The sequence below is a fragment of the Bombyx mandarina genome, chromosome 21, assembly GCF_030267445.1.
Source record: "Bombyx mandarina strain Sakado chromosome 21, ASM3026744v2".
Taxonomy (NCBI): Eukaryota; Metazoa; Arthropoda; class Insecta; order Lepidoptera; family Bombycidae; genus Bombyx; species Bombyx mandarina.
In genome coordinates, this window is record NC_143227.1 from 9,118,151 (window position 1) to 9,137,679 (window position 19,529).

Here is a 19,529-nt window from a genome sequence, read left to right on the forward strand (position 1 = left end):
GTGCTCGGTGACGCTGAGTCGCGCGCACTGAGGGCAGGGGTGAGGCAGAGAGGTGCGTGGTGGTAGGTGGTGTGTGACGCGTGTGGTGGTGCAGCGGCGCGGCAGGGCGCGGGGCGGAGCGGGGCGGGCGCGGGGGCGCGGCGCCGGCCTGCTGCTCGACGAGACCGCGCAGGGACGCAGCACGCCCGCCGCCATGCGACCTGCAGTACGGATACTCTACTCCCCGGCTCGGATACCCACACTCACCCGCTTTCTTCGTCTCCCTCTCAACTGATACGGGGTGTAGGGGAAGGTCCGCGAATCCGAAACGACAATAGACTAGACAAAACTATATTCATCTGCTAGTTGTAGCATCAATGTATTTGTCGCTTTAGCAAGTTCAGCGGTCCGTGAACCAGCAATGTAACGCGCAGGCAACTGATTGACATTCCACGTAATCCCACGAAACCGTAGATGCTAACGAGTAACACATTTTCAATACAAAACTAATTCTAAAATTGTAATTGTGTTACGAATCAACAGCAATACCAGATATTTTCGTTTTCGAGAAAGGTTCCATTACACCCCGTATATCATTTTATTTCCTTTACATCCTGCGATACATTATTGACATCAGCTTACAGCATATTATTAGGTTAAAACTTCTGTGTCGTGTCATCCCTGTGTGAGAATTGTAATAGTCTTTTTTTATATCCCTTTTCTATCTCTACCCTTTTTTGTTTATTAACTATAAAAATTATCATGCAAATGTCACATAAATGAAATAAATTCAGTCTTGAGAGACTTTACCACTTCTTTAAAAAACTTGCAATCATTCAATAAATATTATTATGCATCTTTTTCACATTACCACGTTAGTACTAAATTTGAAGTGTTTCTTCACGGTCCATCTCAAATCCGTTTCCTATGTGCCCTTAACGAATTCTGCCTTTTCTATGTACCTATGTCGTTGATACACACACTAACTCCTAAATACAAATATTACATCCTAGTATCTGTTTCGTATCCTATTCCTCGTTACCTAATCTGAGCCGGTAGATGTTGAACGTTTGTGAGATGCATATTGGAAAAGTAATGAATTAATAAATAAAACATAAAAGTGCTTACCACATCAGTTAAATTTTCGTTATTTTTTCAATTTTGTACTCTATATATTTATGCTCCTCTCTCTTATCGCTCTCTGGGTACTAATTTTAGTGCAATGTTCAAAGACATTCATAATCATATCATAAATATAAGTAAGTAAATACATAGTAAAGTTATAGTTTGCTTTGAACATTAATCTAAGAAAACTTAGCCTCATATTTATTTTATAATAAATGTTGTCTTAAAAATCATATTTAAACAGTGTTATAGTAATTTTTTTTTCATTAAGAGTAATCATCATCATTTCACACGAAAAATCAAAGTTGTATGTATGGTTTTATCTTTTCTGCCATTGATATGGTATTTGTGACACGGTGTAAGTTATCTCATGTAAAAGACTGTTAACTAAAACTCATTATAATTTTCCAACAACTGTATTTATATAATTATTAATTTTTCCTAATTGTTATTTCACTATATTATTATTATAAGTTATAAATTTCAAATAATTATACAGGGTGTTTCATAATGCAGATCACGTTACGAATAAATAAAAAATCTAAGTCCTAATTAGTACCATCATGCAGAAAATAATTTATTAATTGTTTCATTAGTTTGATGACTGCCCAGAATTTAAATAACGACAGTGGATTAAGCCGGCTGCATTGGTTTATAACAAAGGTTGGGATTTTTACAAAAATACATCTATTGATTTTAAATTGGATTGGAAAGGACATAAATCTTTATGAGATAAAAGCGTTATCACTTACGTAACTTCGATCTAGAAGATACAGATTATTCAGTACGTGCAGTACGTACGGGTACCTAATTGCCGGAGAAAACGAATTCCCTGCATTCAATTCTTACGACCAATATTAGTACTTCACTTCCTGGTGGTCATATAGCCCACTGAGTTTCTGGCCGGATCTTCTCAGTGGGTCGCGTTTCCGATTCGGTGGTAGATTCTGCGAAGCACGGCTCTTGTAGGGTTCGTGTTAGCAAACACCGTCAGGTTGGAGCCCCGTGAGCTCACCTACTAACCCGCTGACGCTGATATGTAGAAAAAAAAAGGTGATCATGGCTGGTGCTATGGCGTCTTGTGAACCCGCATAGATAGGTAGCCCCACTCTGCTCATTTCCGCCGTAAAGCAGTAATGCGTTTCGTTTTGTAGGGTAGTGCAACCGTTCTACTGTAAAAAGTGAGACTTAGCAGTCATGCCTCACGGCGGGTCTCGGCAATCAATTACTTTAATGATATTTATGAGCTGCCGTAAAAACTTGACATCAGGTGAGCCGTGAGCTCATTACCAGTTAGGAAATAAATAAATACAAATTTGCATCTTTTGATACAGGGCCATCCTTCTTATTTACTACTACATAACTCAGGGTTGACTGACAGAAGAATAGTTTGTTCGTAATGTTCAGTTACAATATTTCCAAAACTATTTACTTAGGATTTTTTTAAGACAAATCGATTATTCTACTAAAACACTATCTACAGCTTTCGATTCAATATACCCGTTGTGAGACACCCTGTATAGTTGACAAATAATATAAAAAAAATTATTTCACTATTCACGCTATGAGACCTATATTATACTAAACATTGAGAACGTATATTATAATTTATGTTATTTATTTTAAAGTGTAAGGGAAATCATAATTGTGATTCTCTATTTTCATATATATTAATTTTCCATTTTTTATGCATGTTAATCGTGATGAATGTTCTAATTGTGGCTGTAACTGATTTGTGTTTGCATGTCCGCTTTGCATGGTGTGAATTTTTATAAACGCTTCAACATATTAACGATGTTGCTCTTTAAAACGAATCAACACTGAATACCACCAGTTTGTAAATATATATATTTTTTGTTAATTTGATTCTTAAATTAATTTATATACAATAAATGTCAAAGCATTCTCGTAGTAAACTTATATGAATGTCAATATATAGCGGCTAACTATACTAAATTAAACAGTCGCCATTTTAATTAACACGTTGACTGCCGTGTAGGTCACCGGTGTCCTACGCGGCGCACTGAAGTAATTATGTCGATTACTGTTACTAAGCGCCACGATTGTCTAACTTAGCCTTCTTTTGTTTGTTATAGTACGTTTTAGACACTTAGGTCTCTTAGAAATAGATTTATTCTCAGTATCTTCGGACTGTCTATTCAATATTCCGGCTCCCTCAGTAAGAAGATCGAAGAGAGAAATCGACATAATTACTTCAGTGTGCCGTGTAGGACACCAGTGACCTACACGGCAGTCAAAGGGTTAAAACCTTCCATTAATATTGAAAAATAAAAAAACAGATATTTTATTCAAAAACCAAAATTGTTGATATTAGTATTTGTACCAATAGAATTTGTAAATACAAAAAAGGTTTTCAGTGTAGATTTGTAGATATTTAAATGCGGTTCATTAAAATTTGTGTATATTATCTGATGCAGAGCTCGGAGCCTTTAGATTTCTCGTTCAACCCTGAATACGAGCCGGAGTTTAAGTTCTTCGATCCGACGCTACTAGACGCGGTGAAGCGTGGGGATTCACACGTTCACGACTTCTTTCGTCTCTTGGCGCTTTGTCACACGGTCATGCCGGACCAGAAGAATGGACGTCTCGAATACCAGGTAAATAAATCTGTTATTAATGAAATAATAATACCGTGTTCGAATCTTGAAGATGCAGGACCGATAAGGTTTTCTTTCTATTTTTAAATATTATAATATTTTAAATTCATTGTCTGTATGTTCGAATATTTGAATCGAACGCTATGTACTATATTTAAATAAAACTATCCAATGAAAAGCTCAACCTAAAAAGTTCCATACTTAATAGATCTTCTATTTGGACATATTTACGGGAGGTAGCGGTTTGGCTCTGTCCCTGGAATTGCTGAAGTTCATGGGCGACGGTAACCAATCACCATCTGGTGGGCTGTGTGTTCGTATAAAAATGCAACAAAAATTGTGAAATTTTTTAAACAAACATTATTTAATTATGAATAATTGTTTTGCACATATCACTACATATCTCTATATACGCACAATAAAGGGTATCGAATATATATAAGAGTAAAGTCACATTAATTCACAATAGAACTTTAACAAAACTACATTCTTTTTGAAATATGTTCATTCAATTACGTATTCTCAATATAAAGTGAGTGGAATTGCAGGATGCGATTTGAATTTCACCTTTTTAAATAAAGTTGTCTTTTTTTTTTTTGTTTAATTTAATTTTAATAGATGCATTTAGTATGTATTAAAATTCATTATAACTTTTAAAATAGTGAAATTTATTATATTATAACCCTTTCGAAAAAAATATAATTTAAAATCTGTGAAGGATTAAGACTTTCAAAATTAAAATGGAATAAGGTAATTTAATTTTTTTTAGGCCCAATCGCCAGACGAGTCGGCGCTGGTGTCCGCAGCAAGAAACTTCGGTTTTGTGTTTAGAGAACGTTCGCCTAATAGTATTACAATAGAAGTAATGGGTAACACAGAGGTAAATGTCTAATATTTAAATATTGAAAAGAAAAAGTAATCATTATTTTGTACATGCTAAGGTTCAAATTATCTCTTTTCAGGTGTATGAATTGTTATGTATATTAGATTTTAATAATGTTAGAAAAAGAATGTCCGTGATATTGAGGAAGGATGGTGAAATTAGGTTATATACAAAAGGTGCTGATAATGTAATATATGAAAGATTAAAGGCAACTAAAGGAGATGTTAAGTCTAAAACACAAGAACATTTAAATGTGAGTAAAACTTGATGTGTTCATATTTTAATGTATGTATATAGATACATTTTGCTATGTTATTTATTATATTTATGTAACCTCTATATGATTTATGACATAAATCTTAAAAGAGGTTAATATGTTATAAAGATGACATAAATGGTAACTTGAATATTAAACTTTTAAATGTTGTGTCTCTTTATAGAGCAGCAACTCAGTTTGTGCTATAGTTTTACTAGGCTAAACTTTATTTTGATTTGAATAAAATAATACATTATAAAATAACATTTAAAGCTATTGCTTCACCAGTTTTTATGTTTTTTATATTTCAATATTCAATTTTTTTTTTAATATTTCTAATGTTCCTTCTTCTAATGTTTCAATATTCAAATTACCATTTATGTCACCTTTAAACATATTAGCCTCTTATAAGATTTATGTCATAAATCATATAGAGGTTACATTTATATTTTTGTCACTGAACATCCGTGAACAGCTATACTGATTCTGATAAATTTTATGTGCCTTTGGATAGCTTAGATTTACAATTAGACTCATTACCGACTTATGGGTTACCGTTTTAACAAAAACAAAATATTCTATTGCGTGACAATTTATCGTAAATGTGAATATGATTGGAACGGCAGAAATTCGCCGGGGAAGGTCTGAGGACTCTGGCGCTGGCGTGGCGGCCGCTGGAGGAGCGCGGGTTCGCCGAGTGGAAGCGCCGCCACCACGCCGCCGCGCTCGCGCTGCACGACCGGGACGAGCAGCTCGACGCCATCTACGAGGAGATCGAGACCGACCTGCTGCTGCTGGGCGAGTACTCCCAAACATCATCATAATCGGTTGCTCTTGGCAGAGCAGTCGTGGTCATGTGGAATTCATGCTTATTAAAGCCTTGACAGATGTTTTCCATAGTTTGCGAAACGAGGCCCGTCGCACACACTCGTTAACTGTACTCCCAAACATGAATCCAACCTAAACCTATATAACTACAGCATGCTCGCGAGTTCATGTCCATCGGGGCCAGATGCGACGCGCGGGGGCAGCTCGCCCCGCCTCCGCCCGCCTCCCCGCGTTTGTCCGACGTCTAGTGTTGTCTTTGACAGTTGTGACGTGCGCTTATCGATATCGAAAATTTACGCTAACGTTATTTCATGGTGAATAAGCCACGACTACTCCGCTTCCAACAAGTTCAGGTAGAAAAAAACCTACACCGAATCGGACTCTGATCTGTCGGTTGTCTTTTCATCTGATAGTAATTGAATTGGGATTTAAAAAATATTCTTCTCTATTAGAAATAAATTAGTAATTACTTGTCACATTTATTTTATAATTTCCAAAATGACCTAGTTACATTAAACCAAATTGACAACTGTCGACTAAATCGGTAGTTATTATCGACATTATCATAATTAATTAGGTCACAGCACTACCGCATTCCTCAGGATGGATATGAACTCGCGCGCCTACTGTATATGATCTCACGACCGACCTGGCGTCAGCAGACCCTACAGATCTCGGAACGCGAAAGACGCCATAAAACGTGAGGTCGAAGTGTCTAATTCTTCTTTAGTTTTTGGCTCCGGCACGGTTTGTGCATTAGCCAGCGTCAAGTAATAAGATTTTTATAATTCGCCGTTTTAATTATTTACGGTTTATGAATATATAAAAAAAGAAGGAAACTTAATCAATTGGCATGAAATTAAATGTAATGAGATGAGATGATATAGGATGAAATTTAATCTTAGTAAAATGGTGGTCATTTAATGAGATTTTTTCAGTGGACTTTTTGGAGGATCCCGAGAAGTTACGTTCAGCGGCTTTGTTTCCTTTTCCCACATTTGTGCACTTTCACAGATACTAAACCGTTAATAAACCACCGTTATTACACATTTAAACCATTTTTAACATGAGTGGCGCATTTACGTTGTGGATGTCTATGGGCTCCAGTAACCACTTAACACCAGGTGGGCTGTGAGATCGTCCACCCATCTAAAAAAAACCACTAAATACACAAAATAAAACAAATCACACAACTTCACTCCTCGCGTTCCCGCCAAAAAATCCAGGTCGATGTGTCATTTATAACATCTATGCCGCCATTTTTGTTTTGATTGCCGCTATCTATGGATTGAGTAGCTTTATTTAATGATCTTGTTTATTTAACACGAAGCCGAACACATTGTTGCCGAATTAATTATTTAGAAAATTATAAAATCAAAGTCATACTTTTCATTCATTTCATTCTTATTGTAATTTTCGAATTGCAGGCGTGACAGCCATTGAAGATAAACTACAAGATGGAGTACCAGAAACAATAGCGAATCTCAGCATGGCCGGTATAAAGATCTGGGTGTTAACAGGAGATAAACAAGGTGAAATTAATTTTTATTTTATCAAGTATAATTTGAAAATGTAATTAGATTGTAAACAATAGAAACGATAGGAATTTGCTGCGGGTATTCGCATCACTATATTTTTTGACTAAATTTGTAAATTACGTACGTAGTTCTATTACATCAACTATAATTATATAATAATATATATAATTTGTTAGAGATTGCCGGATCGAATCGCGGTGTCATTATTTTGTACTTCTAGAGTTAAATGTACATATGACATGTTAGGCTTGTAGTCTCATCTAGCTAGCCTGCACCGGTGGGTATCGCCATCCTAAATATTTCTATCACAATGCGTTCTCGTTTGAAGAGTAGAACAGCTTTTCGATTATGGCTATTGTGACTTCTATCTTACATAAGGGCTCTTCACGCATATTCGAACGTCGCATCATATTGACTCGTGACTTTGTCTATCTGTCTGTCCATAGCGAATTACAAAACGTTTATCTACAGCGTGAAAATCCGTAATGCACACTTTCTTTCGGCAGGATAAATTAGCACTAGATAATGACCCGAGCTTTGATCGGTATTATTTTTTGTTGATAAATTGTGTTTTTTAGAAATTATATTTAAATACGAATTACATATTGATAAAGTGATGAAATATGAATAATATTTTTTGATCTTACCGACAAAATAATTTAAAAAAATGAACTGGTTATTTAAAGAAAAAATCAACCGATAAAGTTGATTATTGAAAACACGAATAAAACAACATTTTATGAAAATAAATCGTAGCTAGATTGATTTATCGGCCCCGAAATCCCCTGTATACTAAATTTTATGAAAATCGTTGGAGCCCGTTCTGAGATTCAGATTACATATACAAAAATTGCTCGTTTAAAGATATAAGATTATGTTTGGTTTACATTGCTCGTAGCCAGCGCAATGTACTCAGTCGGTAAATTTGCAATTGAATTTTATGAATCAACAGAAACCGCTATAAACATCGGGTACTCGTGTCAGTTGCTCACCGACGACATGGCGGAGGTGTTCGTCGTCGACGGCGCGTCCTACGATGACGTCAACAAGCAGCTGGCCAAGTGCAGGGATTCGATACGGGTCGTCAACACCTTCATGCCGCACGGTTAGACGATTTTATATTGTAGTCTGTAGATGATATATGTAAAAGGTAACCAGCTATTTGGTATTAATAAGATAATAAAAATGGTTTTCTTCAATTCAATGTATAGACGTGATCATCTCATTTTTATGGTACAATCAACAATAGTGAGTGCATTCAATACATGTTATGATGTGTAATTTTTTATTTTTTTTATTTTAATGGTTTGGATGTGTGGATAAGCTCACGGCCCACCTGGCGCCGGTAAGTGGTTTCCGGAGCCCATAGACATCTACAATGTAAAAGTCTATGGGCGGACTCACAAGACCAACCACCAGTAATTACGTAAATTATATATATATTTTTTTCATTATACTCTTAGAATTAGCTCAGACAACTAGGGTCACATGCGACTACGTTGAGTCTTGTAGCATTATTTTGTTTCAACTCGTGCATTATTTTAGTTCGTGGAATGAAGTAGTCTGTAAATCGGCAGGTCCCCGGTCGTCGGATGCGAAGCGCGACGAGGAGCCTAATGGGGCGGTGTCGGGTCGCGGCGCCAACGTCAAGCTGAACGCGCCCGCCGTCTCCGTCGTCACGTTTAGGTGGGAACATAACTCACTAGCGCACAGGTAGAGACACGCGCCTACACTACTTGCCTTGCTCGTGCCTCCGCCGCGCCCGCACCCCTCACGCCCCGCCCGCGCCCCTCACACGCCACTCACGCCCGCCAGGCCTTCATCTGTACGCACTTTCTAAAACTAGGGAGCGCTTCTAGAACGGCCTGTGGCTTGCCGACCGATTTTAGTATCACTACCAAAATAACGCAATATCAATAAACGTCATATAACGTTAACGTATACGTCTACGTCATATGTTCATAGTTTTATAATTTGTATCAAATAAAAATCGCGTGGAAATGAATGCCAAATTATGAAGAGGAACATGAAAAATTGCTTTATTATTTACTTATAAAAATATATATCTTTCTCTTATCAAAAACAAATAGACTTATGAAATACATAGCAAATTATAAAAATGTCAGCCCTAACGTCTTAAATTTGTGAGAATTCGATTAATTTGAAGTATGTAACTATAATGTCTGTTAGAATACATTTTAATCAGAAAAAATTAAGAAAATTTATTCCCGTAGATGCCATAGAGATTTATCAAATGCCAGTAATGAAGTTCCGCTTTGGTATAGAGACTAGTCTGTGTCGTCCTGGCTTTATATGCTACGCAGTGTACGCGATTGAATTGTGCTGTCTTTATATGTGTGTCGCATATGAGTGCTAGACTATTAGATTAGTTACATCTTCTTGGGACAATATACCGCATATAACTCATATAGTAAATGCCGAACATATGGTTGTACAACAAGCCGATTGATACCTCTGCTTGTAGTTTTTCTGAAACCGATATTTTTATACGCAATTAGAAGGATGTTCAAGAGTGCTCACGATGTATAGTTACGTTTCAAGTAAAATATAAAACGTAATAAAAAAGTGTGTCTTTATGATGATTTTAGTTCAATTATATTAATTGTGCAAAGTCGATTTGCGTCATACGCAAAACCAAAGATTGTGCACTACAAAATTATGTGTATTTTTTTTCCGTGATCTCGACATTAATGCTATTATTATAATATATAATTATTAGATCTATTTAAAAATCAAAATTTTCGCGTAACTATAGCACATTATCAAGATCAAAAAATTTGATAATGAATATCCTACCATAAACATCTAATATTGAGAAATAAAATTTAAAAATGAGTTTTAATTTACGAGACATTCAGTCATTATTTGGTACTATTTAGAATACAGTTTAAATTATCAAGAATATAATAAACGTTGTCTTAAACAAAGGCAAGGGATGGGATGTGATGGCAGGATGAGATAAAGTTGACAGCCGGTCCCAACTGAAGGAAGGTTGTTAGAGATACAAAATAATTAAAGATGATAAAGGAGGCTGATACCAAGGGGCACAGTGAAGTGAGAGACATTTTGTAAAACATACAAAAATTAAATTCTAAGAGTTCAGGATAAAGGGCTCATTGATTGATTAATTGATCGATTAGAACATTAATGTTGTAATGAAGCACCAACTAACCATCACTATAATTCAAAGCATATGCTTGGTTGTCACGTTTGTCTCACAAAACAATAATAATTATAATAAATACAGCACCACTACTAATTAGTTTCAATAAGTGAATAACTTACATTAATAAAATTTTACATCTACCCCTTTCTTGGTAAAACGGCAATTTAAATTTGTATATTTCCATGGTAGTGAATTTCAACTAGATTTTTAGGAAATAATGGAATGATTTGTGTTTGTCATTGGTATAGCTATAATTTGTTTTACCATGTCAGAGTGTTTTGTTTATTTTACATTAAAATACATGAATGTCATAACTAAATAACGAAATAATTTTTGTTGCACGAAAGTATTGACTTAGTAAATGTAGGTTTTTTTTGTGTATGTTTTGTTCATATTTTGTGTGTTGATCTAGTTAGTTTCGAACAATTTTTTTGGCATAGGATCATTACCATATTTTTTACTATAGCTAATTAAAAGTCGTACGGAACGTGGAGTGTGTTCACGAATGCTCACGTTAGGGTATCTATTTGTTAATCTCCAAGTATGGGAAATATTTGCTTTTAAAAATTAAAAGTTACTTTTTAGGAAATAGTAATTCGTTTTAACGATAGGCATCGGCTTAGTTGTGCCCTTGGCATTACTGACGTTCACTAGCGACCATAACCACTCATCATCAGTTTGCTTAGTGCGAGTTTTTTAACGTTCTCGATAGCGTAAAAGTCAGCTCATATTTATATGGAATGGGATCGTTTGCCTACGTTTGCCGCTAGGGGCGCTGTTCGAACTGCATACAAAATTGGGTTTACTTTTACGCTATCGAGAACGTTAAAAAACTCGCACTAAGCCCACAGGTAACGCTCACGCTCGTCTCCGTACAAAAGCAATAAAAATTAGCATCTAATTTCTTCACGGTGACTTCCTAAAATCCCTAACAATTTTTTTTTCTTGTTGTATCACTTCGCAGCTTAAGACGGTGTCTTATGATTTTCGCAGTGTGATGCGTAACTGTACAGTTTGTTGTACGTTCCAGCAACGAGTACGTGTCTGGGGGAGCGCACACCTCTGAGCCTCACGAGCACGCCAACGACGACTCCAACGGGTTCGCCATCGTCGTCAACGGACACTCGCTAGTGCACTGTCTGCACCCTAAATTAGAGGAAAAGTACGCCATTGTTGTATTTGTATATACTGAGTATTAACCCTCAGACACAGGCTGACACAGCCCACTGAGTTTCTCGCCGGATCTTCTCAGTGGGTCGCGTTTCCGATCCGGTGGTAGATTCTGCGAAGCACGGCTCTTGCTGGGGTTCGTGTTAGCAACGTCGTCAGGTTTGATCCCCCTGAGCTCACCTACTAGTTAAGTTTACGCTGAAATAGCCTCTCAAGGCACTCTGCTAGGTAGGAAAAAAAACTGGGTGTTAGGAGACCGCTTCCGAAAGCGAAGACAGACGATAGTACTAATGAGACCTTTGAAAAGGGTCGAAAAAAAATATCGATTCTGATTTTTAAAAAATCATATTTTTAAAATGTTTTATTAGCATTATTTACGCTCCATCGTGTTAGTACAGCTAAATGAAAAGATAATTTTATAAACAATACATTATTTTAATAAATAAAAAAGCAGCAATGAAACACAAAATCAAAAACAGCTGATGCTCGGATCAACGAACGCACGGGCGCGGCGCAGACTCGCGCGACCGCACAAATATTTATTCACAACATTTATCTAAATAACTCCATCATCAAAGGTGTCATTAATACTATCGTCTGTCTTCGTTTTCAGAAACAGTCTCCTAATACCCCGGTTTTTTTTAAATACGTCACTTTAACTGGTCCCTTGCTAAGTTTGTAAAGAATTTGTCTTACAGGTACCAGATAACAGAAATAAATGTAAGATTTATATTATACACATACATATATTTATTATACATCCTTAGAAAGACAGAAAGAAAGAAAGAAATCATTTATTCGCCAAGCATAGTGAAAATGAGTTATTACATAAGTTAAAAGTAGCATATGTGCTTTGTCATTATTTGACATGCGAATTTTAGTGCAGTGCAAGATATTATAATATTATATAATTTACCATTTATTCATTACTTAACCCTGAAAAATACATTTTATATTTATCATACATATATCTTCCATTGGCGGGATTCGAACCCGCGACCCCCTCGTGTAGTGACCATGTCACTTAACACTACTCCAGGCGGCCGTTAGAGCCGTAAGTCTACGGATAGCTTGTTAGTTTCGTTGCTTGGATCGGTGAACGAGTCTCCGACTAAAATGTAAGAGGTTATCGGAGCCGTGAAGTCAAAGTATCAGTCGACTTTAATTGAAAGTCTTCTAAAAAAATTATTTGAAGTTCATGTATTTCTTTCTAGCTATAAATTATTAAAGAAAAATTTTTTTTTCGTTCCTATTGACTGTCTTATTTAAATCATTACAAATGGATTCGTCAGATTACTTTAATGATTTTAATATATTACATTGAAATGAACGAAATGCAAAAAATGCGTCAAAGAGTTTAGCAGTCTTTGATCCTTAGATTAATGTATGCTAAGTTACCTATAATACAACATACAACTATGATACAACTTACCTATGATCACTCAATATATAATTTAGTTTCATAGAAATTACCGTTGATTTATATATGTTGGTTAAATTATTAATAAAACAGAATGCACATTATGTAATAAATGTGCACAAAAACGTTTTTTGCATTCTTACTCAGACTCCTAAAAAGACATTTGTTTCTTTAAAAGATGTATAATAAGTCGAAAGCTCAGGCGATACTAATACAGAACACAAGCAGAAATCTTCCTTAGCTATAAATACATCTAATGGTTTTTGTTTCTTTCAGATTTTTAGAAGTAGTACTACACTGTCGATCTGTGATCTGTTGTCGAGTGACTCCGCTGCAAAAGGCGATGGTGGTAGAATTAATAAAGAAAAGCAGAAAAGCCGTGACGCTGGCTATAGGCGACGGAGCCAACGATGTGTCCATGATTAAAGGTAATATTCACACCATCTCTTCATTCATGTATGTCAAACGCTGTCAGATGTCAAATGTCACACATATTGTGTTAACTTCTGATTTATCTATTGATGACACTAAAGCTGTAATACAAACAAAGAAAAAAGATAGAAAATTCAGTTGACACTGAATTTTGTAGCGATGATAATTGTATTTTGAAGTCGTCGTGGCCTAAAGGATAAGACGTCCGGTGCATTCGTATCGAGCGATGCACCGATGTTCGAATCCCGCTGGCGGGTACCAATTTTTCTAATGAAATACGTACTCAGCAAATGTTCACGATTGACTTCCACGGTGAAGGAATAACATCGTGCAATAAAAATCAAACCCGCAAAATTATAATTTGCGTAATTACTGGTGGTAGGATCTCTTGTGAGTCCGCACGGGTAGGTACCACCGCCCCGCCCATTTCTGCCGTGAAGCAGTAATGCGTTTCGGTTTGAAGGGTGGGGCAGCCGTTGTGACTATACTGAGACCTTAGAACTATATCTCAAGGTGTGTGGCGCATTTACGTTGTAGGTGTCTATGGGCTCCAGTAACCACTTAACACCAGGTGGGCTGTGAGCTCGTCCACACATCTAAGCAATAAAAAAAATATATATATATATTTGACTATTTGTCTTTAGCTGTTTGTAATATAGATTCATAATAGAAAAACAAAACTTGTTTGTTTGTCTTCTAAAAGTATGCTTATCGTTCACCGAATTGAAATTATTTCATTAAAAAGTAACGCATAATTACCCGGTCCTTTTGTATATTATATTAAAGATTTATTTTTGTTTGATTCATCGGTCAGGGTAGTGATTGACAGGAATTCCGGTATTGTGACTATGAAACTTTCATGTAGTGCAATGTTTCATAGTCACCATACCAATAATAATAAATCATTTATTACTTACCTTTTACACCCATCACAGGTAAATAAATAAAAGAAAGAAAAATAAGACAAAAGGAGGTAGCTCAGTTGACGTTTTAACTGACATTATGTTGAAAGCGTAATATGTGAATTGAATAGAATGTATTTTATGTCCAGCGGCCCACATCGGCGTGGGCATATCGGGCCAAGAGGGCATGCAGGCGGTGCTCGCGTCGGACTACTCCATAGCCCAGTTCCGGTTCCTGCAGCGCCTGCTGCTGGTGCACGGGCGCTGGTCCTACTACCGGATGTGTAAATTCCTAAGATATTTCTTCTACAAAAACTTCGCATTCACCGTCTGCCATTTCTGGTTCGCGTTCTTCTGTGGATTCAGTGCGCAGGTATGTGTGATCAAATTACTTTTTTATATAAACAATAATATATCTGGTCGCATTTGTAGTTTTATGCTATGCTCGTGGCATTAAAATTCATACCTTTTATGGGTTGGTCCTTATACCTATAAAGCCCAATTTCCAATGTTAATTCATACAAAGTGAAGCCTATTTCAACATCGCTGACGTCGTCATTTAAGTCTTCGTGGCTTAAAGGATAAGATGTCCGGTGCATTCGTATTGAGCGATGCACCGGTGTTCGAATCTCAGGCGGGTACTATTTTTTTTTTATGAAATCCGTACTGAACAAATGTTCACGATTGACTTCCACGGTGAAGGAATAACATCGTGTAATAAAAATCAAACCGGCAAAAATATAATTTGCATAATCACTGGTGGTAGGACCTCTTGAGAGTCTGCGCAGGTAGGTACCATCGCCCTGCCTATTTCTGCCGTGAAGCAGTAATGCGTTTCAGTTTGAAGGGTGGGGTTAGCCGTTGTAACTATACGTGAGACCTCAGAACTGATATTTCAAGGTAGATGTAGAGCGGTCGTCGGTAGAGCTCTTCCACCCACCCATCTAAGAAGACTAAGAGCATGTCAGTCAGTACAAGTAAGAACCTTATGTAGTCGTTCCTAGAAGTTAGAATTGTGTCAAGAAGGCGTGTCGTGTTGTGTGCAGACGGTGTTCGACGAGATGTTCATCTCGGTGTACAACCTGTTCTACACGTCGCTGCCGGTGCTGGCGCTGGGCGTGTTCGAGCAGGACGTGTCGGACGCGACGTCGCTGCAGTTCCCGAAGCTGTACGCGCCGGGACACACCAGCCAGCTCTTCAACAAGACGGAGTTCATCAAGTCCACGCTGCACGGCTGCTTCACCTCGCTCGTGCTCTTCCTCATCCCTTACGGTGATCGAACGGATCTGATTGCTTCTCAACTGACAGTCTCATTCCAACGTATAAATGTTTTTTTCGCCGTCAATTCGAAATGTGTTTTTTCGAGTGATGAGACTTAAAGATTTTTGCACTAGCCTTGAATATTTTTGCTTGGGTTTGCTCGGTCTTTTATAGACTGCTACAAGAATAATAAATTTCAATTCATCATCATTCTCCTGCCCTTCTCCCAGTCGTCTGGGGTCGGCGCAACATGTTTTTTCCTTCCATACTCCTGTATCATATCCCATTTCTTCGCTCATTCTCCTCTTACACATATCGTCTTTCATGCAATCCATCCATTTCTTCTTAGGTCTACCTCTTCCTCTATATCCTTCCACATTCATAGCTAACATTCTCTTACCAACCTCATGGTCATCTCGTCTCATCACATGTCCATACCATCCCAAATGCGCACTTCTCAGCTTCTCTGTCACAGGTACCACTTTCAGACTTCTTCTAACATATTCTTCCGTATTCTATCCATTCTAATAATAAATTTCAATTATCTAACCAAATTCAATTGAATACAATCACTGACTACGAGGTAATTAATTGCTTTATATATTTTTTTGTTAACTTATCATTAGTACATGTTTATACATAAATATACATATATTCCTGTGCTAATATAACAAAAAAACAGATTCAAAAGAAATCAGTGCTAATGTTGACTACAGGTACATACAACGATGGGCTGGCGGCGGACGGGCGGGTGCTGTCGGACCACATGCTCCTGGGCAGCGTAGTGGCCACGATACTGATAATAGATAATACAACTCAGGTTAATAACTAAATAACAATGTTTTTGAAGTTATATTTCTTTAGGCGCGTTATGAAAAATTGAGAGTGGAATTTTACGATGCGCGCGCACTGTGACACAAAATTAACAGAATGAATATAGCCGCAGGTGAACTTTCACGCATGTACACTCGTAAAAAAAGAGTGTTATTAGCATTCATTTTTTTAAGGGATTTTATGACCTGGTAACTAAGACCTTTAAGTTATGTCTTATTATAATTTATATTCTTATTTTTATGAAAAATGATAATATAGAGTGAAATGAAATGAAGATGATTCAGTGGATTTTTTCATTGGACTTTTTGGGAGGATACCGAGAAGTTACGTTCAGCGGCTTTGTTTCATTTTCCACATTTGTGCACTTTCACAGATACTAAACAGTTAATAAACCATCGTTATTACACATTTAAACCTGAATAAACACTAAATAGACAAAATAAAACAAATCACACAACTTCACTCCTCGCGTTCCCGCCAAAAAGTCCGAATATGTTTTAGCACATGCTACGTCATAGATAATATAAAACTTTTTTTTTTATAATTGCACCAGATTGCACTGGACACGACGTACTGGACCGTGTTCAACCACGTCACGATCTGGGGCTCGCTCGTGTCGTACTTCGTGCTGGACTACTTCTACAACTACGCCATCGGCGGCCCGTACGTCGGCTCGCTCACCGTGGCGCTCACGCAACCCACCTTCTGGTTCACGGCCGTATTGACCGTTAGTATGGTTTTGTGTTTACAAAAAAACATTATTATTATGATATATGGCGTCGATATTGGATTCATTATCTGGAAACTATATATCAAATTACAGGCTACACAATTTAAATAGCGTTCAAACGAAATTTCTTTATATTAAAACTAGGTTAAAGGTTGCTGCTAACAGTTACGGTTGATCCTAAACATGTTTGTTGTATTTAAGAGGTAATGCTAAGCTAAAGCTCTATCTAATTAATTGTCCAACATTACGATTGCATTCTTTGATTTTTTATATTATTATTATGTAGTGATTAATAGAGAGATCGCCAGTCGCGAATATTAAGACAAGTTTCGATTCGTGCAGATGATAATCCTGATGGTGCCGGTTGTGTCGTGGCGGCTGGCGAGCGCCCGGGCGCGCGGCACGCTGGCGGAGCGGCTGCGGCTGCGGCAGCGGTGGCGCGGCGCCGCCCCCGCCCCCCGCACTCCCTCCGCCCGCCGCGCGCGCCGCTCCGTGCGCTCCGGGTACGCCTTCGCGCACCAGGAGGGCTTCGGCCGTCTCATCACGTCCGGCAAGATCATGCGCCGCATCCCGCACGCCGACGCCGCCTTCTCCGCGCTCGCCTCGCTGCCCGGGAAGTTCCACGCGCGCCCCTCCTCGCCGCCACCAGAGCCCAAGGCGCCCACGCAGAACCTTGATACGGTCGACCTGTGAACCGGAGGCCTGTGACCGCCATCGACAACACTATTTCGATCGGTCGGATACAGAATATCGGAGCCCGGCGCTGACAAAGCTCCTCGAGTATTATTACCTTAATTTATTATGTTTTAGTTAAGTTCTTTGACGTTTCGGAAGTTGAACGCCTCGGAACGATGTTATCGAATGATTGTGTTATTTTGTACCGATGTAAATTACCTACGTGACCTGTACAAAGTGTAAAGCGAAGCTATTGAAATGTTGCGTTCTAACTGCATGTGAATATTATATTGAACATTTGCTTTGGAATCGATTTTTAATAAAATGATAATTCTTACGTAACCTGTTTTTTTTAAATATTCATTTTACACGCAGGTAAAAGATAGAGATAATAATTAATTTACTATACTTTTATAGATTTTTACGAGTTTTCAGTCAGCGACTACCGGTATTTTTGCTTAATAGAAAAGACATAACGTGAAGTCTCAATAACATTGAAATTCGATTAATTTTTCATCGGTGCCCACAACCTCTTTGCGCACTTTTATAATAGGCACCACAATTTACTGGTGGTACACCGTCTCGTGAGATATACAAATGGTAAATACACTCTATACTGGTATCATACCAACATCGTCTTTGCAATGAAATTTATTTTCCTTAATTAAATATTCCACACCTGAGAGGATTTACTAAATTCCTCTGCAAAGTTATTAAGAACAGGAAGAAGTGTTTTTGAAACAAGTTCCAGTGTCATTAATGTCGTTAATCTAAAAAAAATGTTTTATCTTAGGTATTTAGCTTTAGATCTTAAAATATTGCGAACGCGTTAAATTTTAGGTATAGATGTGTGGCGTTTAACAACGCACCTTTTTATGATGCGTAAGCCGGAACACACGAGAGGTGGAAAAAAGAAGATAGTTTGTGACACGAGATTATTTTACCGCCGAAAATACATAAGACAAAAAAAATGTGCTTAGCTTAAAAATGTGTAAACCGCTGCAACAATATAGTACATTGTGCACCAAGGGAGAAAAGTAGGACATTTCCTCTCGCGGGCCAACACGCGGGTGAGATGTCCTACTTTTTTCCCGCGGTGCACATACTATTTTTTCTCCTACCAGGCCGAAAGTTCGTAGAGTACCGAGCCGGGGTCCAGGGGCGAAGCCCCGGTGGAGTCCAGGGGCCAAGCCCTGGCAGGGTGTAGGAGGGGCGGAGCCCCCCATTCTCATAAAATAACAATTTAACTGTTTTTTAATTATTAAATAAACTACTACTAATTCAACAAGAACTGTCTGATGAACACATTTGTTTAGTACTTCAGTATTAACTTTTATTGCCTTTTGTTTATTTCACTTTTACACTAAACACAATATTGCAAATTACCACAATGGCGGAGAATTTTAGGTGCGTGAGAGCAGACGTAGATACTAACGCGCATGCGCACTTGTACTCAGGGAGAAAAAGTTACACTGTCTTCCCTGTACAGCGGGACGAAAACCGAACTTTCGGCGTAGGTAGGAGAAAAAAACTCCTATTGTTTCTATTGTGGTGTTAATTACGAGTGATCCAAAAACGATCCAGGATTTTCACGCGAAATAAAGAAGGGACTCTGTACGGACTCCCTTAAATGGATCTAATAGACATAGGTAATTTTTTGTGATACCGATATGTGCACTCATCGATAAGGTG

General features: G+C 37.6%; 1 protein-coding gene across 1 annotated transcript in view; it reads left to right on the forward strand.

Annotated features, from left to right (window-relative positions):
* ATP8B (ATPase phospholipid transporting 8B) overlaps positions 1-18,171 on the forward strand; it is a 41,923-nt gene extending 23,752 nt beyond the window's left edge. Inside the window, exons 10-23 of the mRNA XM_028171736.2 lie at positions 3,543-3,722; positions 4,492-4,602; positions 4,685-4,858; positions 5,488-5,659; positions 7,117-7,221; positions 8,180-8,332; positions 8,805-8,940; positions 11,445-11,576; positions 13,281-13,432; positions 14,488-14,711; positions 15,385-15,610; positions 16,315-16,418; positions 16,986-17,159; positions 17,505-18,171. Coding sequence (XP_028027537.2) covers positions 3,543-3,722; positions 4,492-4,602; positions 4,685-4,858; positions 5,488-5,659; positions 7,117-7,221; positions 8,180-8,332; positions 8,805-8,940; positions 11,445-11,576; positions 13,281-13,432; positions 14,488-14,711; positions 15,385-15,610; positions 16,315-16,418; positions 16,986-17,159; positions 17,505-17,855 — 2,394 coding nt within the window. The 3' untranslated portion in view covers positions 17,856-18,171. The remainder of the gene's footprint in view (positions 1-3,542; positions 3,723-4,491; positions 4,603-4,684; positions 4,859-5,487; positions 5,660-7,116; positions 7,222-8,179; positions 8,333-8,804; positions 8,941-11,444; positions 11,577-13,280; positions 13,433-14,487; positions 14,712-15,384; positions 15,611-16,314; positions 16,419-16,985; positions 17,160-17,504) is intronic.
* Positions 18,172-19,529: the final 1,358 nt, after the last annotated feature.